The sequence below is a fragment of the Fundulus heteroclitus genome, chromosome 15 (genome assembly GCF_011125445.2).
Source record: "Fundulus heteroclitus isolate FHET01 chromosome 15, MU-UCD_Fhet_4.1, whole genome shotgun sequence".
Classification (NCBI taxonomy): Eukaryota; Metazoa; Chordata; class Actinopteri; order Cyprinodontiformes; family Fundulidae; genus Fundulus; species Fundulus heteroclitus.
In genome coordinates this window covers 25741055-25764675 of record NC_046375.1, presented here as the reverse complement: position 1 = coordinate 25764675, position 23621 = coordinate 25741055, and the positions used below count along the sequence as shown (strand labels likewise).

General features: G+C 38.4%; 1 protein-coding gene across 1 annotated transcript in view; it reads left to right on the top strand.

The window, feature by feature from the left end:
• LOC105921293 (mucin-3A) overlaps window positions 1–15932 on the top strand; it is a 44151-nt gene extending 28219 nt beyond the window's left edge. The window contains exons 25-46 of the mRNA XM_036147640.1: window positions 1983–2027; window positions 3553–3699; window positions 3794–3952; window positions 4107–4136; window positions 4543–4587; window positions 6043–6195; window positions 6303–6470; window positions 6565–6594; window positions 7365–7568; window positions 8144–8304; window positions 8400–8461; window positions 8600–8730; window positions 8825–9016; window positions 9258–9446; window positions 9539–9667; window positions 9775–9956; window positions 10156–10332; window positions 10432–11811; window positions 11940–11981; window positions 12102–12152; window positions 12254–12320; window positions 13714–15932. Of these exons, the coding sequence (XP_036003533.1) occupies window positions 1983–2027; window positions 3553–3699; window positions 3794–3952; window positions 4107–4136; window positions 4543–4587; window positions 6043–6195; window positions 6303–6470; window positions 6565–6594; window positions 7365–7568; window positions 8144–8304; window positions 8400–8461; window positions 8600–8730; window positions 8825–9016; window positions 9258–9446; window positions 9539–9667; window positions 9775–9956; window positions 10156–10332; window positions 10432–11811; window positions 11940–11981; window positions 12102–12152; window positions 12254–12320; window positions 13714–13781 (3812 nt within the window). The 3' untranslated portion in view covers window positions 13782–15932. The remainder of the gene's footprint in view (window positions 1–1982; window positions 2028–3552; window positions 3700–3793; window positions 3953–4106; window positions 4137–4542; window positions 4588–6042; window positions 6196–6302; window positions 6471–6564; window positions 6595–7364; window positions 7569–8143; window positions 8305–8399; window positions 8462–8599; window positions 8731–8824; window positions 9017–9257; window positions 9447–9538; window positions 9668–9774; window positions 9957–10155; window positions 10333–10431; window positions 11812–11939; window positions 11982–12101; window positions 12153–12253; window positions 12321–13713) is intronic.
• The last annotated feature ends 7689 nt before the right edge of the window (window positions 15933–23621 follow it).

The window sequence follows — 23621 nt, the reverse complement described above, 5'->3', positions numbered from 1 at the left end:
CACTGTGGCTTGGTCCAGCGAGGTGTTAAAAATGTCTGTGAGGACACCAGCCAGCTGACCTGCACACTCCTTGAGGACCTGCCCAGGTATGTTGTCGGGGCCTGGGGCCTTCCGCGGGTTGACTCTCCTCAGAGTCTTCCACACGTCGGCTGTGTCAAGGCAGAGGACCTCCTCATCCTGGTGGGGAACAGCTTTCACTGCTGGCGTGTTGTTTAATGCCTCAAACCTCCCAAAGAAGTTGTTTAGTCCGTTAAGAAAGTCAGCATCATCTTCACCCACCGGGGGGGGAGGGCGTGTTGTATTCTGTTATTGCTTGTATTCCTTTCCACATGCTTCTGGTGTTGCTTGCGTCGTGGAAAAGCTCCTGGATTTTCTGACCGTGGTTCCGCTTCGCTAACCTGATGGCACGGTTCAAGTTGGCTCTTGCTATCCTCAGGGCCTCCTTGTCACCAGACTTGAAGGCTGAGTTTCGTGCTTTTAGCGCTTGACGGACCTCCGCAGTGATCCAGGGTCGTTGGTTGGCTCGGGTGATGGTGGTCTTTGTGGTGCTGACGTCCTCGATGCATTTGCTGATGTAGGCTGACACAGTCATGGCGTACTCATCAACGTTGATCTTGTCCTCATAAGTTGCTGCAGCTTTGAACATGTCCCACTCAGAGCACTCAAAACAGTCCTGGAGCGCCTCCATTGCTCCCTCAGTCCAAGCTCTCACCTGCCTCACTGTAGGTTTATCTCTGATCAGCAGGGGCCTGTATGTAGGGGTTAGCATCACAGTGAGATGATCTGACGAGCCCAGGTGGGGACGGGGGGCTGCTCTGAATGCTCCTTTTATGTTTGTGTAGACTAAGTCTAGAGTGTGCTCTCCCCGAGTTGCAAAATCCACGTGTTGGTAAAAATGGGGTAGAACAGTTGTCATATTTGCCTGGTTAAAATCCCCTGCAATGATGAAAACACCCTCTGTGTGTGTAGATTGCAGCTCGGAGATTTTCTGATAGAGAACGCTCATAGCCTCCTTTGTATTAGGGCTTGGAGGGACATAGACCGCTGTGATGATAACAACAGTAAACTCTCTAGGCAGGTAAAAGGGTCTGCAGCTGATAGTCAGTAGCTCTATGTCCGGAGAGCAAAAGCTTGTGACTATTCTAGCATTTTTACACCAGTTGTTGTTGATGTAAATGCAGAGTCCGCCCCCTCGGGCCTTACCGCTTCGGTGTTTACATCGATCCGCGCGGAAGGTGGCTAGCCCCTCTAGGCTAAGGGCGCTATCAGGTGTTGATGATGAAAGCCATGTTTCTGTCAGAATGAGAGCGCAACAGTCTCTAAACTCCGTCTTTGCAGAGAGCTCGAGTTGTAGATGATCCATTTTGTTGTCCAGTGAGCGGAAGTTGGAGAGCAAGATGGATGGAAGCGGCGATCTAAATGGGTTAGCCTTTAGCTTAGCTGCTAGCCCTCCACGACAGCCGCGCTTCCTTGGCCGGCTCAGCCGCTTCCGCTTCGTTCTGCTCCGGCGCAAGTTGCCGGAAGTGACCGCGGCCTTCCCGGTCTCTGGGTCTTGAGAGCGAAGTGCCCCGAAGCCGCGTAGGCAATCCAGCGTTGAAGGGGTTACAAGTCCAAAAATACTGCATGACCGTAATTCCAGCAGGCGTTGGCGGTCGTGCACTAATCGGCTCGGTAGATGAGTGGTTTCCAGCGAGATTGGCGGCATTTTTATGCAAAAAGTCTGCGAGTTGGTACGGAGCTGTGTTCGGCCACTGCCGCAGGGGGCGCCACCATTAAAAGGTGGCTTAAGTTAAAAGGTGACTTAAGTTAAAGGTCACCTTTTAGCGATGTTTCACAAAGCTCACTTAAAAGAAACCTGTGAAAATGTTGAAAGTTTGACATAAAACAAGTTGTAAATATACTGATATTTCAAGGACTACATATAGACTAAGCACATCACCTCCTTGACTAAGTTATGCTATTTTTTCTTTTTTTATTCACAGACCCTACAACAGCCACCACAACCACATCTCCTCTTCCAACTTATGGTAATATACAATATATCTATTTTGAATGAAGCTGTGTAAGCATACAAACAATTATAAAGCGACTGTAAGGGCTGTAGAATTTATGATGTAACAATACATGATTTATATCAATCTGAATTTGTCAAATAAGGGCCAAAATACATAGAGAATATAGTAAATACAAATGCAGTGTTGTGAAAAAGCACTTGGTTCCTCAGATGTCTTGTTTTTGCTTATTTGTCACATTTTAAAAACCCATTTTAAACAGATAAAGGTAACCTGAGTATGTACAAAGCATTATTTTCTTTCAAATAATGATTTTTCTTTTTAAATTCAGGGACAAAAGCCGTTTAAACTAATCTGGTCCTATGTGTAAAACTAAATGCCCCCTAAACCTTATAACTACTTGTACCACCCATGGCAAGAACTGCCATCAATCATTTGCAATAAACTGGTAATGAGTCTTTTAATAATCGTCTTTATTGTCATGGTAACACATTCCAATAGGATTTATCCTCTGCATTTAACCCATACCTTAGGGAGCAGTGGACTTCTACTTTGCGGTGGCCAGGGAGTATTCTGGGGCTGGGCTCTTGCTCAGGGACTCAGAGAGGCAGTCTCTGTTACTCTGGGAGGTTCAGGGATTCTGTGAATTGCATCACTGTGGAGGAATTTTTTTTCCTATCCTCTTTGCAGAATTGTTGTTTTTCCAGCCACTTTGGAGTGTTTTTGAGGATGAACAGCCTTTGTAAAGTCATTCCACAGTTTCTCTATTAGATTTAAATCCGCACTTTGACTATGCCTCAACAAAACCTTTTTTGTTGTTGATATTAATGATTAAACATTTAGCAGTTAACTCATTGGCTTGTTTCAGGTCTTTGTGTCTTTGCATAACTTTAATCTGCTTAAAATAAAATAGACAAACCGATAGCTGGTTATTGTCCTTCATGATTTTCTGGTAGAGAGGACTATTCATGTTTCCATCAATTACAGGAAGTTATCCATGTTCTGAAGCAACAAAATAGCCCCAGGCAACCACTTTACCGCCACAATGTTTACAATTCTATCTTTAGAATGGTAGCATCCTGAAATCCTTTTTTATGCCTGGTTGGAACTGGTCCTGATATCTTTTGGAGCAGACTAGATCACTCACAATACACCATACCCAGCAGCGATATCTCACAAGATCGTCTTAAGAGCCATCATGATAATCGGCACGTCCTTAAGATTCTTAGAAGGGTGAGATTGGGGCAAAAATCTGTAAATTATCTTGCCATATTAATCTGGCATTAGCTTTTCCTGAGGATGCACACTTCTCAAAATGCTCCACTTTTGTCAAGTCATTCTACAGAATATTTGACTTTTGGCAAAATATTCTTCGAGGAGGGTTTTCCACCCTGTGCAGTAATATTATCTTGATAATCTGACATGTGGAAGTGTAGAAAAAAAATCAATGACCGAATGCAAAGCTTTTCCCCATTTAATCCAGTCACAACTGCTCTGTGGTCTTAATCCTGATTGAATTTTTACTTGTTTACCTCAACAGAGATTGATTTGGTCCTGGAGTTACGCCTCCCACTGTCAAGTTACCCATCAGCTCAATTGGATGTGTTTAGAGAGGCACTGAGAAATGAAACCTTCCTCATACCATCCTCAAAATTTGTAAACATAACAGAGTTATACTTGACCACAGGTAAGAGTTATTGCTTTCTTAAGGATTTAGCCACCTCACTGCATTTGATACTGAGAATATAACGGTGATTTCCATCTTTTGAAATATCCAACAGTCTGCTATCCAAACTCTACTTATGGACTGCGGTGTCAATGTGAGAGTGGCTTTGCTTTGCCGTGTGACATGTGCAACAGCAACACTTCATGCAGCAGTGGACTCTGTACATGCATATATGGACTGCCTTCTAATGATGAATTCTGTCAGCCAATCACAAGTAAGCATACTGCCCATTGCTTTTCAGAGAAGATTATGAATTCCAAAGGAGTACGCTATCCATAAAAACAAATCAAGTCATATCTATAGAAGTATTTTTTGTTGTTTTTGCTAGATAGAAACATTAAAATATGATCTGTACTTTTGCTACACAGGTAACTCTACATGCCCAACATCTCCTCCAGGTATGTTAAATGGGGACATTTGGGCAGTATTTTAGGAAAGTTATCTTTTAATCATTATTGATGAGAAAAGGGCATGGGCCATAGGACAAAAACAGTTCATTGAGATTTGTTTAAGAAAATTAAATGTGTAATGGATGGCTCAGATATTCATTTGCTTATGATGGGACAAACGATGTCCTGTCCCTCATTGTTTCAAGGGACAGTCAGCAACTAAGGTATTTGACTTAAGTTAAAGGTCACCTTTTAGCGATGTTTCACAAAGCTCACCTAAAAGAAACCTGTGAAAGTGTTGAAAGTTTGACATAAAACAAGTTGTACATATACTGATATTTCAAGGACTACATATAGACCAAGCACATAACCTCCTTGACTAAGTTATGCTATTTTTTTCTTTTTTTATTCACAGACCCTACAACACCCATCCCAACCACGTCTCCTCTTCCAACTTATGGTAATATACAATATATCTATTTTGAATGAAGCTGTGGAATGGATCACTAATTTATTCATTTGCTGATGACCGGAAAAATGGTTTCCTGTCCCACACTGATACATAGAGGATATAGTAAATACAAATGCAGTGTTGTGAAAAAGCAGATGCTTCCTCAGATGCCTTGTTTTTGCTTATTCGTCTAATTTTAAAAACACATTTTAAACAGACAAATATAACCTGAGCATTATTTATATAAAGTATTATTTTTTAAAATGATGATTTTTTATAATTTAGCGACAAAAAATTGTTTAAAAATCTGGCTCTTCATGTAAAACTAAATGCCACTAAACCTTATAACTAGTTGTACCGCCTATGGCAAGAATAACATCAATGTCCAATAAACTGGTAATTGTCACTGCAACACATCCCAGTGGGATTTATCCTCTGCATTCAACCCATACTTTAGGGAGCAGTGGACCGCCACTGTGCGGTGGCCAGGGAGTATTCTGGGGCTGGGCTCTTGCTCAGGGACTCAGAGAGGCAGTCTCTGTTACTTGGCTCTATCGTCTTTGCAGAATTGTTGTTTTTCCAGCCACTTTGAAGTGTTTTTGAGCATGAACAGCCTGTGTTTAAACTCACTGTGCAGCATCACATCTTCAGTAAAATGTATAAATCTACATTTTGACTATGCTACAACACATTTTCTTGTTTAATATTTTTAATTAGACAATCAGAAGTTAACTTATTGTCTTTTTGCATAAATTATATCTTCTAAACTAAAGTAGAAAAACTGATAGCTGTGAATATTCTTAATGATTTTCTGGTATAGAGGACTTTTCTTGTTTCCACACACCACACACAAACAGATTTTCCTCATAAACATTCAGATGTCAGGTGAGTAGTTTTTCAAGCCCTCTTCAGATCAGATGTGAGTTCTGCGTAATTAAACATGGCCAATGAGGAAGAGCAATAGTGATAGTGTTTGGACTAATTTTAACATAGAAAAAAAACTTACAAAAAGAAAAAAGTGCAGCTTACAGTAGTGGAGACAGCACAAACAGGGGCTATATGTTTGCTATACTATGATAATGAGGTGATTTGTGTTTTTGTCCTTCAGGGTTTTTGTCACTTTCTGATTGGCAGAAATATAAATGCGTCATTGACTATATTACAATATGCGTTTCTGCATGCGTTGCATGAGATTTTACACAATATGAGACGAAGACTTTTAAAGTAATTTGGAGACAGTTAAAGATGTTCTGTGAAGAAGCAGGTTAGGTTCCCAGACTAAACATGCCAACTTGCTCTATTGTTAAACTTTTCTTTAATTCCAAATGGGCAGGACAAAAGCATTGTGAGGTACCAGATAGCATTCTTGCTAAAAAAAATGTGGTTGTGACACTAATAGTTTCATACAAAGTCACATCCAAATGTTCTAAATTGTTGTATGACTGAGTCTCTGAATCTCAACAGAGCCTTTATTCTTCAATGTGGTCATTAACTTGACAATCCCAGCCGCCAGGGTCCCATCCGATATGCTTGCGTTACTTCGACGTGCTCTCCAAAATGTGATATACCCTATAATCCTCCCACAGTTAAAAGTTTTACAAATAAATTTGACCACAGGTAAGATAACCTTATCACACAGTTATTTTTTTCAGTATAAACAGTATTTATAATCAATTATATGCAGTACAGGTGAATTACTTTCCTGCTTTACTATGTTTTAACAGTCTGCTCTCCAAACGTCGCTGGTGGACTGCAGTGTAAATGTGAGGATGGGTTTGCTTTGCCATGTGACATGTGTACCAGCAACATCTCATGCAGTGATGTTAGCAATCAAACCTGCTCTTGCATAAATGGACTTCCTCCCAATGATGAGTTCTGCCAACCAGAAACCAGTAAGCATTCTGTTGTTCTGCTTTTCTAACAAATTATTAAACAGTATACATTCTTACTGAAGATGTTGAGTCCTAATCTCTCCTTTTTACACAGATATCTCTATATGTCCAGTTCCTTCGACAGGTATGTATAGCTTGTAGATCTGGATTGAGTAGACCTGCTTGCTCCTGTCGTTGTCCCAGATATCTCTGCCCCCACGCAAACACCCGTCTACCATGCTCCTGCTGCCCTCTGCACTTGCATAAACACCGCTGCTCATCTGCTGTCACCGTGCCCTTGTGTTTATTTTGTCCTGTTCCTGTTGGAGTGCTAATTGGGAACACGCACACTCTGCTAATATCTGCAGTCTGAAGTTTTTTTAATTTTTTTTTTTATTGGGGGTCTAAACTGAACCGAAAGAACAATCTCACAAAAGAGAATACATGCTATAAAAGAAAATACAAAAAGCACAAATTTAAGACACTCCAGACAAATATAACAAAAACAAAACACAGCAACTAAAGTGAATTAAGCCATATTCCCTCACGTTCACATTGTGGACTAAATGTTCATAAATATGGAAGTATAATTCAGAAAAAAACATATTCTTAAAAATGTAGTTAACATAAATTATACAGGCCCATAGTTTAGCTTCTGTCCAAAATAGGTTTCAGGTATGAGTTAGAGAGAAATTTCCTGTCTGCTATTGGAGGGCTCCCAATCACCAGAATAGGTTGTGTTGAGACTAATGGTACCGTAATCATCGTAACAAACCCAGAGTTTTCTTAATCCTTTGTATTGTAAGTAGGACAGTGAATACCGAGAGGATCCACAAGGCGTCCTTTCTGATTGAAACTATCAAGTTAGGACATACAGAAATGCTGAGGTCCATGGTTTTTGTTTTGTTGTTACAGCTGCTCCGACAACAACCACGGCCCTTCCTACAACAAACACTACTGTTCCGACAACAAACACTACTGTTCCGACAACAAACACTACTCTTCCAACAACAAACACTACTGTTCCAACAACAAACACTACTCTTCCGACAACAAACACTACTGTTCCGACAACAAACACTACTGTTCCGACACCGAGCACAGCCGTGCCTACAACGGGTATGTATGATAAAGACTACCTGTCCAAATTCTCAGTTATCCAGGTCATGGCAACAGCCAACAGTCTTTTCACTGAGGCTACTGCACTGGTAGGAAGTCACAATTAACAGGACAGTTCATCTTGTTAATCTTTTAAGTTAGTGAACTTTTTCAGCTGATGCACTTACACCGTTCAGATCTTAAATAAAAACGAAGCTCCAACCTTACTGAGAGTGATTACAAAAGTAGTTTAACTGGATCACAACTTGATAGGACTCATTTTGCTTTTGGTTCTTTTTTTCCGCTACTATTGTGTGTAACTGTGTGTGTCTTTGCAACCGTGACACCTGAATTTCCTCATTGTGGGACAATAAGGAATTTCTTATCTTATGAAAATCAGTCTATCACATCATGTACTACACACACACAGAGACATACAGTTAATTTTAATATATTAGAACATTAGTGAAAAGTTTATTTATTTTAGTTACTTAATTCAATCACATAGATAAATTCCACCCAAATGTATGTGTTTGAAGCCTTCATTTTATTTTATTTTAGATTTTCAACCTTAATTGTTTTATTTCTGATTTTAGTGATTTCAACCCAACAACCGCCATCAACAACACCCACATCAGCTGCACCAAAAACTACACCATTACCTAATGCCATCAGAGGAAATTTTACCATGGATATAACATTCAACAGCTCATTTAATGACAAGAGTAGCACACTTTATATAACTATTTATAATGCTGTAAGTCCTCATTACTTCATGTGACCACCTTTCTACCTTTGTATCAAAGCACTGAATTGTAAATGTATTTATTATTTGCTTTGTTATTATCTCAGACTATAGTGGAGTGCAAAAAGCATGTATCAAACAGTTGTGAAGTTAAAAATCTTACATTCAGGTAAGTCCAGTTTAATTTATATTATTTGCATAAATAATAGTTAATAGTCAAGATCATGTCTCAAAATTGAACAAAAGCACAAAAAGTATGTTCGACTGATAATTGTATGTTGTAACATTCTGTTCTGTTTTATTGCAGTGAAGGAAGTACCATTGCTAATTATGAGCTTAATGTTCCATCCACTGAAACATTAGGAGAAACAGAAATTCAGTTGACAAAAGATGGAATATTGACCCAAGTGGCTTCAAAGTACCCTGTCAGGATTAACGGTAAGTAGTCCTAAACAGATCTCAAGAATGTTTAAAATATAAAATGTATCTGGTTCGTCTGAGGACCACTAATGATGTTCTTGTCTATTTGAAGATGGCTCAATTGCATTCAGTCCAGCCACATTTTATGTTGGAGATCGTGTCACTGTGACGTGTACAATTCCATCTCTCCTTAAAACATATCCTGTAATGTGGATGCATAACGGAAGACTCATTGCCACATCAAAAGTTTCAGCTGGTGGAATATCTACATACATATTTGATAAGTTTCTCCAATATAATGATGGTAAGAAAGAAATCTAGCACATTTTAGCCAGCTATGAAATTTAAAATAAGAAGTCATTTCAAAATGTTTTATCTGTGTTTGTATGCACTTCAAAGCAAAATGACATGGTTATGCTAAATATATTTGTGTTAAAGTGCACAATTATCGCTTCTACTTATTTGCATCATCAAACTTTTGTTATTGCCTGTAGTTTCAAACTGTCACTTTATTGCCCCCCCCCCCCCCCCCCCCCCCCCCCCAGGAAAGTATGAATGTCAGATAAATTGGGGAGCTTCGACTTTTAAACGGAGTGTACAACTGGTGTCCAAACCTGCCCCTCTGATTGATGCAGAACCAGACAGAGATAGAGTGACATGTCCTGGCCGTAGGGCACTGACGTGCTCTGTAAACACTGGCTTTACAGTTACATTGATTGCTCCAGATGGTCAAGGTAAATAGGAGAAGGAGACATCAGTTAAATCTTCTGACACTTCATAAAATAAAAAATAATTTGGGTATTTGTCATGTTTACTATACTACTAGATTTAGGTAGCACTTCCACTACCTATACAGCCCCTGTAGACTGTACTGATGGGGCTGTGGTGCAGTACAGGTGTAGATCAAAACCAAGGCAAAGTGAGAAAGTAATCACGCTGGTACTAACCACAAGGGGTGAGTATTTAACAAAGAAAAATTTTTTACTGCCAATGTTTAGAAGCAAAATTCATGTTTATGTGCAGTCATAAAGCATTACCTAGACATCTTTTCTTTTTCTCTAGAGAGATTTGATTGTAGTGATCCAGTATATGGAAATGCCCTGGTTGGGGATATTGGTGTTGGAGACTGTGAAGAGAACAAGGAAGGACAAAAGACAGCAGTTTGTATGGCAGATGGAAATTATGGAGACAAACAAGACAAATGCGTCCTAAAAGTGATTGTGGAACTGCGTGAACGATCAGAGGTGATCTGTTTTTCAGTGGCCTTATTTTAAACCTGTTTGAGTCTTGCTTTATCCCAAACAAGTGAAAAGACAAAATAGAAGAGTATTTTTTCAGTTTTGGCTAATAAAATCAGGCATAGCAGAAATGCTTACACAAACACACACACAAATGTAATTTGATGATAAACCATATTAATACCTCTTCAATTTTATTTGATAGAACTTGGATGAGTTTACAATTCCAATATTCTTGGAGGACCTCAGAAATGCGACTGCTGAAAATAATCAGGAAATCATTGAGTCTCCTGCGACAATCATTGTCCTGGTTAAGATCTTTGAAAATGTTGCCACTAAATCATCGTCTTTAAAAATCAATATAAGTGAGAATTCCACAAGGGTAGGTACATGTTTACAATTAATCATAATTGAGAACAAAAAATATTTTTAAGAGAAATAATGTATGTGGAATCTCTGGGTGTTTTACTTTGTTTTATAGAATTTCCTAGAAAGTGCTGGCCTTCTCACGATTGATGACGCAAGGGAGTCTTGGGGTTTTCTAAATTACAACGACACTAGAAATACAACGGAAGACAACCTATTAAGAGGCAGTACAAGCTCTTCATTCTTGAATGTTTTCGAGAGATTAACAACCTTTATAGGCAATGGATCATTGGATATCTACACAGATTTCATCCTCCTGAACAAATCTAATCTCACAGATGCTTTCAACAGTGAATTTAACTCCTCAGTGGAAATAGAAATACCAGATGCTGGTGAAAAGGAAACATTCATTACAATAATAATTTTTGCTTCCATGTACAATGTGCTTCCTGGAAGAGATGAAGTCAATACTTCATCCAACCGTGTCCATGGCAGGGTTGCCCTTGTTCGTCCTGAAGTTGACATCTCCAATATATCATTAACATTTGATGTAATAAACTATACAAACGATACCCTGGGAAACCCTAAATGTGTTTTTTGGAATTACAGCCTCTTTGACGGTCTTGGAGGATGGAGTGATGACGGTTGCTCTTTAGTGTACTTTGAAAATGAAACAGTCAGCTGCAACTGCAACCACACCACCTCGTTCTCTATTCTCATGTCACCCAACAGTCCAAGGAGCCTTATTCTGGACTACATAACCTACATTGGAGTTGGCATTTCTATGGCCTGCTTGGTCATATGTCTCATCATTGAAGCAGTCATCTGGAGAAAAATAAACAAGAACGCAACATCGTACTTGCGTCACGTCTCCATCGTTAACATCGCAGTGTCCCTCCTTATTGCAAACATTTGGTTCATCATTGGAGCAGCTATTTCAGATGCGGACAAGAAAAACCCACCAGCCTGCACAGCAGCTACCTTCTTTATCCACTTTTTCTACCTCGCCCTGTTCTTCTGGATGTTAGCATCAGCCCTGCTGTTGCTCTACCGCACTGTCAGTGTCTTTGAAGGAGGGCTGTCTAAAATCTCTATGCTGATTATTGGATTCTCTTTGGGATATGGTGCACCACTGATCATTGCTACAATAACTATAGCTGCAACAGCTCCCTCAAATCAGTATATCCGAGAAAATGTTGTCTGTTGGCTCAACTGGGAAGGATCCAAAGCCCTGCTCGCCTTTGTGATCCCTGCACTTATGATAGTGGCCATAAATCTTGTCATCCTAATTGTGGTGTTATACAAAATATTGAGGAGAAGAGTAGGAGGAAATGCAGCCCAAGCAGGAGAGAAGCATGTTCTGGTTGTGATTGCAAGGAGTTTGGCTGTGCTCACACCATTTTTCGGACTCACTTGGGGTTTGGGAGTTGGAACCTTGGTCGACCCAGAAAACTTTGGAATCCATGTCGCATTTGCTTTCTTCAATTCACTGCAGGTAATATATTTACTCTTATGTATCATCATAATCTGTAGCTGCATGTTCTGGTGTTTCTGACTGTTTACTGCTACAGCATGTTGGACTGAAAAGATGAAACTATTAAAAATTCATCTCTGTTTCTAAAGGGCTTCTTCATTCTGGTGTTCGGCACGCTGCTGGACAAAAAGGTGTGTTTGTCACTTAAAAGGATACTTTTAAATATGACAAATATTGGAACTTCACACCTTCCTTTATTGCGACTTTAGTTTAAGCAATAATGAGCTAACTTTCGGGAGTTATCTTTTCAGGTGTTGTCAGCGATGACAATAAGATCACTGACGTCACAGGGTAGAACACAGGTAAGAAAAGCTGCATTTGGTTATGGTTTTGTTCTCATTTTTGTTGTATTTATTCCATTTTTTAAAATCAATTCTTCCTGAAATTTTCATTCTGTCTTCAGAGCACCTCTGCTGGAACCTCATCTAGTGGCCTGAGCAAATTGTTCCAGAGAATGCGAGGAAACAGAGGTATGTTAGATAAAAAGGTACCATTTTTATTATGTTTAGGTCCTTGGTTTCAGCACAAAATCTTTGACAAATAAACCATCCTGTAGAATTATTAATAAGCAAAAATGTGCAATGTCAAACATTTAAGATATTAATAATATCAATAACACCCTAGGTTAATGACAAAATTATCCATCTGCAAGCTGAATTCTCGTGATATTGGGATGTTTACAAATACACAAGAATCCATCTTGTCCCACTGGTGCCTCAATTGTTCTAGACTGGCACAAAACAAAAATGGTTCGGGCCAATCATTTCACAGCATTATGGTTTAAGGGGGGACATACAGCTGTGACAAATGCAAGAGCTGCCGAGCCCATAACCAAACTACATTAAGTATTGCAGCGCAGAAAGACTCATGTGTAGCTACTGCTATAACATCTGTTTTGTAAGAGTCCAGGATTTCTTCTTTGAAAGAATAAAATGAATTAGTGCCTTGACCAGTGTAAACCTATTGTGGTTTCTCATGATGCCTGCTGCTTACAACATAACCAACCTTTGACACTAGGGGCACTACCTATCGCTTCACCCAATCAGCTTGGAAAGTTCTGCTGAATGTCCCTCCTTTCCCCTAATGGATTTGATAGGAGCAGACCCAGACTGATAATGTGCAGAACAAATAGTGCTATACATTATTAATCCAGCTTGACACTTAAAAATAAACACTGGGAATTAACTAAATATAATTTAAGATATGTTAAGGCTTTGTAACCTATTTTGGTTTACTTACATTTAACTTACAACTAGTCAGTGTGTTTTCTTTGAAGCAAACTTCAAAATGAGTTGAAGTAAATTAACACTACATAAACACATAAGCACTAAAACAAAACCTTATTAAGATGACGGTCAAATTAAAGAAGCAACACATAAGCTCCAAAGAATTTCTTTGTTAAAAGTGAGTGTAGCAGCATATTGCCGTTGTTAGTACTGCAAAGGGCCTCAGCAGACAGCAGACTGAGGAACACACAGGGAAAGTAGTTGTGTTTTTCATTTAACTCTGTCAATTGCAGAATCCAAAAAATATTCAATCAATTCTCCTTTGAAAGCATGTTCTTTCTAACATATTTAAACATATGAACAATAAAATTTTAACTTACTTAATATAATGAAAATAATTTAAACTGAAGAAAATGTTCATATAGTTTGTTAAATACAAAAAGCTAATTCTGGTTTAACAAAATTAGGGCACCTTTTCATTTCTCAATCCTTTGTGCACACCCAGTTATATGTATATGTGTATATATATATATATATATATATATATATATATATATATATATATATATATATATATATATATATATATATATATATATTTTTTTTTTTTTTTTACATGTGTATATTTGTGTTACAGGCTCTAGAAGTGGCTACAATGTGTCTTCTACCGGACAAAGTGGATCCGGAGAATCATTCAACACATAGTATGTGCAGGAAAGAAGCACAACCTCCAAAATAAAATATGCTTTTTTTATGCTTTCTTTACTACTGACATGTTATTATAGTATGAACTGTAAGTCGAAATGAAGAAAGCATTTATTCTGTTATCTTGTAAAACCAACATTTTTAAAAGCTTTTTAAAGACATGTAATGCAGAGAAGCAAAAATATTTCTATATTACACAGCCTTTTTTTTTTAGGAAATGTAAAATAATACAATGCCTGTTTTATCGATTTTCCATGTGACTATATTTAAAAAATATATTGTCTTCTATCTTTTTTAGATGGGACAGAATGTCCTCTATATAGCATTAGAGGTGGTAATAGCCACCTCTAATGCTATATATTAGGGGTGGGTATTGTTAGGAATCTAACGATTCGATTCGATTTTGATTATTGGAGTTGCGATTTGATCCAATTAAATACAATACCGATTTAAAGGCTTTGATTTTCATTTAGTAAAAAGTAGAAAGACAAAAATGGTTTAAGTTCCTGTTCTTGTAAATCCTTATTTTCATGCCCATGTAAACATATGAAGGTGACCTCAAATTTCTGAGCAGATAAACCGTAAAATTGGCACATTATCAAAAACTACTTTGCACAATGTGTATAAAAGAGTGTATCAGGAATCTGGTCTGTATAAATAATCCTAATTAGGGGTCAGTCGCTCTCGAGGTCCAGCAATCACACTTCAGAACATCTCTTTTTGCCGTCTTTAACGAAACGGCACAGCAACTTCTGTCATGTGTTTATGTGTTGGTATTGCATAGTGTTTTTCGAGTATCTTTAACATATTCTTTAAACCCTGGTTTTCAACAAAAGTGTATGGTCATAGGTCCTTGCAAATGAACACATCAACAGACTTTGTGATTTGTTGTGTGGGGGAAGACCTTGTCGGCAGATTAAAGGTAAATAACTTGTCGATTTGCGTCTGTTTGGAATCAACAGGTTTAGTCACTAGTTGCTGTAGGGCGTCCGCATGATATCTGATTAAGTGATTGCGCAAATTTGTCGTGTTACTGCGGTACTTTAATTCTGTCTGGCACAACTTACAAACTACCTTGCTTTTGTCGGTTTCCTAAGTTCCGGATTTACACGGGAATCCAAGATGAGCCCAGATATCGGACTTAACAGTTGACAGAGTTGGCTTTCTGCCCCTACTCGCCTTGACTGTTGTTGTGCGAGCTAGTTTGGCTTCCGTACTAAGGTGCTTACAATGGTAATCAAACACACTGTGCCCCCCATGGGTCAGGAGGTGAATTGATTCAGAGGAGCTCCCAAATCGACTCTGAATAGGGAGTGGAATTATTGCGATGCATCGATTTTTCAATTATTTTACCCACCCCTATTATATATGTTGTTTTATATGTTTACAAAATAGTTTGAAAATGTCTATTTTTTTAAACTGTAAAACTACTGCTGAGAAGCGGCAAACTCCCCAGTTCCTTCATCAGTCAGCAACGACAGGTAAAAAGACTTTCATCCACCTTCAGAAGGTTAATCGAACTCACCTCCAGGAAAGGACATGGACTGTTGATGGATGCTGATCGTTGTACTTATCACTTATTGAACAACTACATTACCTGGTATGCACAACAACTTTGTTGTTGTTTTATGCACAAAATTTAAACCGAAAGAAGACAGAGCAGCTAAGTTTTAATCTGTTTTTCATTTGTTTGTTTTGGAAGTGAAGGATTTATTTTAAATTACAGCAACAGTTAGTATTTTTTTTTTTACATGTAACAGGTTAAACTGAATCTTCCCAGGTGATACCAGGATATCAAAATTGTATGTGCATGTTTACTGTTGATAAATTTATGGTAAATCGACTCAAAGTTTAGTTTGAGAAAAATACATTCCTTTGTGCTGTGTACTGAAAGGGCCACTGAAAAGGTAAGATTTAAACAATAGTATTGTCAGGACTCCATCTCCCCCTCAATTCTGTCAAATGCAGGACATATTTAAAACCTTTGCAACAGAGCCTAAAAAAGCTTGTGTTAGATGTAAAGCAAGCTAAAGATGTTTCTTTGGATCTTAATGAAACTGTAATAAGCTTATGATTCAAATCTTGTTAATAATCAATTATTTTGAATGTATTAAGCATCTTTGCAAACCTTTGAATATTAAAATGAAAATATTTAAGAACCCATCTGACCTTGTGAGAGGTCCTCATTTAATTCATTGATTGCAGTTGGTGATGAAATTTGTTAATGCTGCAAAGGTGTTTGATATGCCTGTGCATGTTGTTGCTTTTGCATTTTCATTTTGCATGTTGTTGCTTTTGCATTTTCATTTTAAGAACCATCGTTTAAAGAAAAGGTATTTTTCGTTTGGTTTAGAATGTAAAAATTTAAAATAAGTTGACATACGACCTGTTTACTTTGTAAGGGACCATAACAGGTGTTCAGACATTTTGCATTTCATACAAAACACAAAACCATAAAAACATTAACAGATGGAATTAAATACTGTTCTAGTTTTCTGAAACTGGATGTATATAACAAGGCGACAGCTTACTAAAAATTAGTGTGGCAGTTTGTCGTAGCTGCAACATCCTATGGAGGGTGGCCATGGTTTTTTGAGTGTTGTTGCCAAGCTATCAGAGTGTCTCTTCACAGACAATAGATGTATGGTTTTAATGTTACTACTAGAAGTCATTAAAAAGTTAAAATGCTTTCACCACAGTGCAGAACACTATATATATATATATATATATATATATATATATATATATATATATATATATATATATATATATATACACACACACTCACCGGCCACTTTATTAGGTACCCCATGCTAGTAACGGGTTGGACCCCCTTTTGCCTTCAGAACTGCCTCAATTCTTCGTGGCATAGATTCAACAAGGTGCTGGAAGCATTCCTCAGGGAGTTTGGTCCATATTGACATGATGGCATCACACAGTTGCCGCATATTTGTCGGCTGCACATCCATGATGCGAATCTCCCGTTCCACCACATCCCAAAGATGCTCTATTGGATTGAGATCTGGTGACTGTGGAGGCCATTTGAGTACAGCAAACTCATTGTCATGTTCAAGAAACCAGTCTGAGATGATTCCAGCTTTATGACATGGCGCATTATCCTGCTGAAAGTAGCCATCAGAAGTTGGGTACATTGTGGTCATAAAGGGATGGACATGGTCAGCAACAATACTCAGGTAGGCTGTGGCGTTGCAACGATGCTCAATTGGTACCAAGGGGCCCAAAGAGTGGCCAAGAAAATATTCCCCACACCACGACACCACCACCACCAGCCTGAACCGTTGATAAAAGGCAGGATTGATCCATGCTTTCATGTTGTAGACGCCAAATTCTGACCCTACCATCCGACTGTCGTAGCAGAAATCGAGACTCATCAGACCAGGCAACGTTTTTCCAATCTTCTATTGTCCAATTTCGAATGAGCTTGTGCAAATTGTAGCCTCAGTTTCCTGTTCTTAGCTGAAAGGAGTGGCACCCGATGTGGTCTTCTGCTGCTGTAGCCCATCTGCCTCAAAGTTCGACGTACTGTGCGTTCAGAGATGCTCTTCTGCCCACCTTGGTTGTAACGGGTGGTTATTTGAGTCACTGTTGCCCTTCTATCAGCTCGAACCAGTCTGGCCATTCTCCTCTGACCTCTGGCATCAACAAGGCATTTCCGCCCACAGAACTGCCGCTCACTGGATGTTTTTTCTTTTTCGGACCATTCTCTGTAAACCCTAGAGATGGTTGTGCGTGAAAATCCCAGTAGATTAGCAGTTTCTGAAATACTCAGACCAGCCCTTCTGGCACCAACAATCATGCCACGTTCAAAGTCACTCAAATCACCTTTCTTCCCCATACTGATGCTCGGTTTGAACTGCAGGAGATTCTCTTGAACATGTCTACATGCCTAAATGCACTGAGTTGCCGCCATGTGATTGGCTGCTTAGAAATTAAGTGTTAACGAGCAGTTGGACAAGTGTACCTAATAAAGTGGCCGGTGAGTGTATATGTATATATATATATATATATATATATATATATATATATATAACCCATTTTAACGCCGACAATTTTTTTGTCGCCGTTAATCGCGCGTCAAAACACACACACCGTTCCCTAATGTTTTTCCCCCCGCCACGCTCTCCGGACTGTGTTTCTTTTACCCTCGGCGCTTTCCGTAGTTTCAAGAGTGCTAGAAAACTGTAGCAAAATACACCCGCCCCGAAGGGTTTCTTTTACCCTCAGACACATGCGACTTTGGGCTTCTTTTTTCTTCTTTTTCTTCTAAATTTCATGAGATACTGGTTGCGGTTTTTTTGGGAGAGTTTCTGAAAGCGAAATCGCTTATTTGGGCTCAAAAATAAGTGACGAAACAGCGGTTATTATGAGACCTGCCTGCACTGCCCACACTCTGTATCCAGCTGAAATATCCCTCCGCCATAGGAGCCGACGGTAGTAAAGGCAGACAGAGCAACTCTGCACGTATTTTCTGCAGTTTACGGTGCAATAACCGGTGATAACTGCTGAAAGTAGATTACATGGTGCAGATCACCATTTTAAGCAGAGATTGGTTCTGAAGATGAGCTTTTACACGCTGATAACATTGCAGAAACCCCAACCCATAAACCGTACTTTAATGCTTATTAATTTGTTTTCTCTGTATTTGACAAACTAAGGCTGAATCACGTTGCCAAACGAAGGACCTGGAGTTACTAAACAGTTGCTAAACAGTCTCTTTCAGGGTACTAAGCTCCTGCCCAGTTGTAAGCAAAGTGTAAGACTGGAATGACCTGGAAATTTAAAACCTTTTTCCAGGCTTAAACTCTATGAATATGGATAGAAACAGCAAGCAAATATATTCAAAGAAATTATTGCTGTTGGTGTGAAAGCTCAGAATTAGCTGTGTGTGAGAGAGAGAGAGTGAAGAAATTAACAAAACTTATGACTTTATTGAAATGTACAATTTTTATGAATTTATATGTTTATGCATAATACCATGTCTAGCTTTGTTTAAGAGGCCAAAAATATATATCAGCATGAAAACAGGTATTTATTTACACATTTGTTTACACATGGTGTAAACATCAGGGCGTCACGATTAGTCATTTAGCCATTATAGTCCAGAGTTTAACATTTGGCACCAGAATGTTTTCATTCCAATTCTGAAAAGTGCTTGAAAAATAACATAAAAATGTGTTTTGTACAAGCATGTATTTTATTAGTGTCATTTATTGCAAAATTGCACATTAAAATGCCCAAACAGGCTATTACACTTTCAGAAATAAAAGAATAAAATATGCGATTAATTGCGATTAATCTCGAGTTAACTATCGACATTATGCGATTAATCGCGATTAAAATTTTTAATCTTTATATATAATATAATATTATATATATATATATATATATATATATATATATATATATATATATATATATATATATATATATATATATATATATATATAGACAGGTGTGCGCAGAGCCAGACAGGTGCACGCAGAGCTCAATACTTATGGCATCACACCATAAGCAAGAAGTCTTCCCAACGAACTGTTTTATATGTGACAACAAGCTTGATACACTGAGCTGCTTCAAGCAGGTGGTCGCAAGGTGGTCATTTCAATAATTAGTTTAGTTTTGGACATGCAGGGATAAGCGGCCAATGACTTAATTAAGCTAAATTTTACCCAGTTTATTCAAGGCAAATTGAGTTGTTCCATCAGAAAAAGGTGGTATGATTAAAATTTTCAGACGTTCTCAGGTGCTGAATATGTCATTGACATCACCGACTAATCCGGTTGTCTTATTCATGCTTGCATTTAGATAAAAAACATAAGATCACTATTTCAGGTTGTGAAGGGATTCACCTTGCAGGTGGTAAAACACTTTTTATGACTCATTTTCATAGAAAAACACTTTGGTTGAAATGTTTGTGACTGGTTTACTTTAATTTTGTTTGGACTAATCAACACTGCACTACGGATGGAAAAAATGGAGAATGTTTAAATTAGATAATGTGACATTGTAAAGACTTGATTTTGGCAAAGATACTGGCCACATGCATTCTACATCCACAGACAAGGAGTGGAGACTGGGTTTCATGACAACTGCCCTTCATTAGAAGGAGGGACACTGAAAATGGCCAGAAATGGCCACGGCTAGCATGGGGTGATCAGTGAACTATAACTGAAGTTGGAATACAATTAATAAATATGACTCACATGAAAGTGTTGTATAATGAGTATTAATTATTACCACATCAGCTGCTTACTCATTTAAGTCAGCTCCCTCAGTTGCTGAGCCTGCCATAGAGAGCCTTGACCAACATGACGATGACCCACTCTTTTTGTGAGTTGGCAAGCACTGCCTGTGTGTGGAGGGAAGTCTTATTAGTTTTAAAAAAAGTACCATTATTTGCTCACATTGCCATTGATTCTTTGTTGTCTTTTTTGTTCCATTTAGATTGCTAATGTTAATGTTATGGTTCCAAATGTTCATGTTTTACCATGATTTGTAGGCTCCTTAGTGGACCACAAGGGAAAAAAAACAAAAAGTTATAAAAAAAGTTTGAAAAAAAAAAGTAAAAAAAAAAAATTGTAACGCCACCATAGTGTCTCTCTATGTTTCACTTTGCCAGTCCCAAGCCCGGTAAAGGAGTAGGGATAGTATAGTAATAAAATACATATTAATTAAAATAAATAAATAAACAAACATTAATGGACAGAAAAAAGTAGCTCTATATATCCTGAGTGTTTTTACTCACTTTTTGTCATTCTCTGACAACGTTATTTCTCCCACAGCACCAATAACATGCACATCACGTCATGTGGCAGATTATGCAAATTAGGCGATGACGTCATTTAGCTACTTTTAGTGACATTTAGCAGAGCCAATAGCTACTTTCCTTACTGAGGAGTTGGCAACACTGTTCCGGGGACAGCTTTAGCCGGGGACAGGTTGTCCAAAACAGGGACAATCCCCGGAAATCAGGGACGTCTGGTCACCCTAACATGGATGAGTCATAAATGAAGAAGAGGAAGCCTCAGTAGAAAGAAACACGACCAGAATGGATTTGGAAGATGTTTTTTTTTTGTTTTTTTTTTCACACGAACCCCCTGAAGAATGGAAGAGCAAGGTAAGACGGTCTGGTGCATTTACAGGTATTCAGAAAGGGACTTGGAGAAACTCACCAACTCTAGCTCTAACTTCACAGTGCTCCTCCTCAGTGTTAATGTCTGCTGGATAAACTTGTTTAAAACTATTTAAAGCCTGGCATCCATGTTGCATTTATGTTGGAAAAATGAAGGGGCTTATCAGTTAATTTATTTATGACACAGAAATCTCCTTTGCTTTATTTTTGTTTGCTACCATTTGCTGCCTAGGCAAGCACTAGCAAGCCAAAGTAGAGGCCACCCCAATAAATAGAGAACGATCCAGGTGGATTGAAGGTGCATGGAAATGAGGGGTCATCAGCATTTGGCCCATATATATTGACAAAACATAGCTTTTGGTTAGATATTTTTTAATATTTTTATTATTATGAAACTACCTTTAGGATCTATAATTTTGTAAAATATTGTAAAACTAACATTTTGGTGGATTTAATTTGCCACTCCACTTTGTCTAGAGATAGCAGGTGGAAATCACAGAAGGGAACTCATATGAGTTAAGATCATTTACAGTTATTTGATTTATGAATTTCTTGCAATAAGACATCTGCCTTTAATCCTTTAAGCTAGTTAAAAATCGTAAACCTTGCCAGCTCCATGCACACTCCATGTCACAACCTTAGATTTACCATAGGTGTGAGTGGAAAGCTGACGTTGGAAAGTGCATGTCAATATAGATATAGATCTACATAGAGCCAGGTGACATCATATCAAATTATTGTGGTTGTCTGATCAACAGGAAAGAAGCAGATGAATAAGATAAACAAAGACAGAGAATTAAGAACATGCAGAGAGTGAGAAGGGGTGAAAGAAAAAGGATTATGACCCATAACACAGAAACCCAGTCATGACTTGACCCACATACAGTGCAACTATCCTGCTGAGCTGTGTATAGATTTAATTTATCCCCTATTCACCTCTATTCTCTTTTAACCTGCGTCAAATGCTTTGAATTCACGTGTTGTTGTGCTGCTAATAAAGCCATTGAGTGACTTTCTGATTTTTGAACAATTGACCATTGATAAAAAGCTTATCTACGGCAACTGTAGCTCTGCTGCTCTCAGCCATGTATTTCTTCCTGATTGGGAATAATACTCAACTTTGATCAAGGATTTCTTTTGGAAACTAAATTTAAATAACAACTACATTCCAAAATCCTCAGAGAAAAACAGTGGTGTGCTGTCACAATCTTGGGTTTTTGTTTAGTTTACGACTTTTTGGATTGACTATTTTACTCCAAGCTCCACATTTCTCAGCCACCAGTCATCATCCAATGACCTGATCAGCTCCACCTGTTGAAATGAATTAGTGACGAATAAATCTGGTCGGTTAAGGGGGGGAAAGCCAGTTGATAAACCCTCAAACCACTGTGTGGAGTAGAGTATGGCCCAGTGCAGTCCATGGCAAAGACCAAATAGTTTCTCCAGTGTGTCCTGGGGCTCTGTTGGGTTATGCCTTGAACACATCATGAGAAAGGCGTCCAGGAAGCATTCAGAAGAAATGCCCAAACCAAATCAGCGGACTCTTTAATGTGGAAGAGCAGCTGCTCTCCTCCCAGATAGTTGAGCTCCATACCCAATCTCTATGGGAGTACCTGGCCAGTCCTAGGAGAGAGCTCCTTTCAGCCGCTAGTATCTGAGATCTCGTTCTTTCTGTAATGACCCAATTTTCATGACCATAGGTGAGTGTAGGAACATAGACGATTGGTAAATTGAGAGCTTTACCTTTTGACTCGGCTCTCTCTCTTCACCAGAACAGAATGGTGCAATGTATGCATCACTGCAGCAGCCACACTGATCTGTCTGGTTTCACGCTCCATTCTCCCCTCACTCATAAAGACCTCAACAAGCTTAAACTACTTCACTTGAGGTAGGAACTCCCCGTCAATGTCCCATATATCATAGAGATTTCAGGAATGCTCCATAAATAACTGCATTTGTTTGCATATTATAGGATTTCATTTTATTTGGTAATATTTTGATGATTTTTCTTCATTTATTTTTTATCTATCTTTTTATCTGTTTATGTTTTTTTTAATCTGTCACTGGGGATATGAATGAAAATTTGTTGAAAGCCTTGATCTGCCACAGTATATCTTATCTTATATTTGAGCTAAATATTCTTCTATGCATGGCCACATTTTATTTTATACTTTTATTTTATAGCGATAATTATTCATGTTTTGTTTTTGTAATGAAATGTGTGTAATGTGTGTTATAATGTGCAAATGCAGAAATCCATCATAACTCATAAATTGTTACCAGTTTATGAGTTACAAATAATTTAGTTTATTTTTTTTCATCAAAGAATCAATATTTTTTCCATGTCCCTTGGTGAATTTATTTGGCTCAATCAGTCTCCTTCAGCACTTTGCAATGAGTCTACTTTGTATAGTGTATATATTTGTAAAACTGACTCATCAGCTATGAACCCTACCGCACGTCACTGCTTACCTCTACCTATAAATTAAGTCCATGCGGCGCTCTTTCTGAACAAAAATATCGGTCATTTTCCGGTAAAAGTTGTCTTTATCTTCTTCAGTTTTAAAAGTCTCTCAGTCTCAATGAAGATCACTGCCAGGGAGGAAAGCCTTCCTTGATCAGTCCTGTTCCGGCAGTGGCGCCTCAGGAAATTTTTCATAGGGGTGGCCAGATGGGGCCACTAAAAT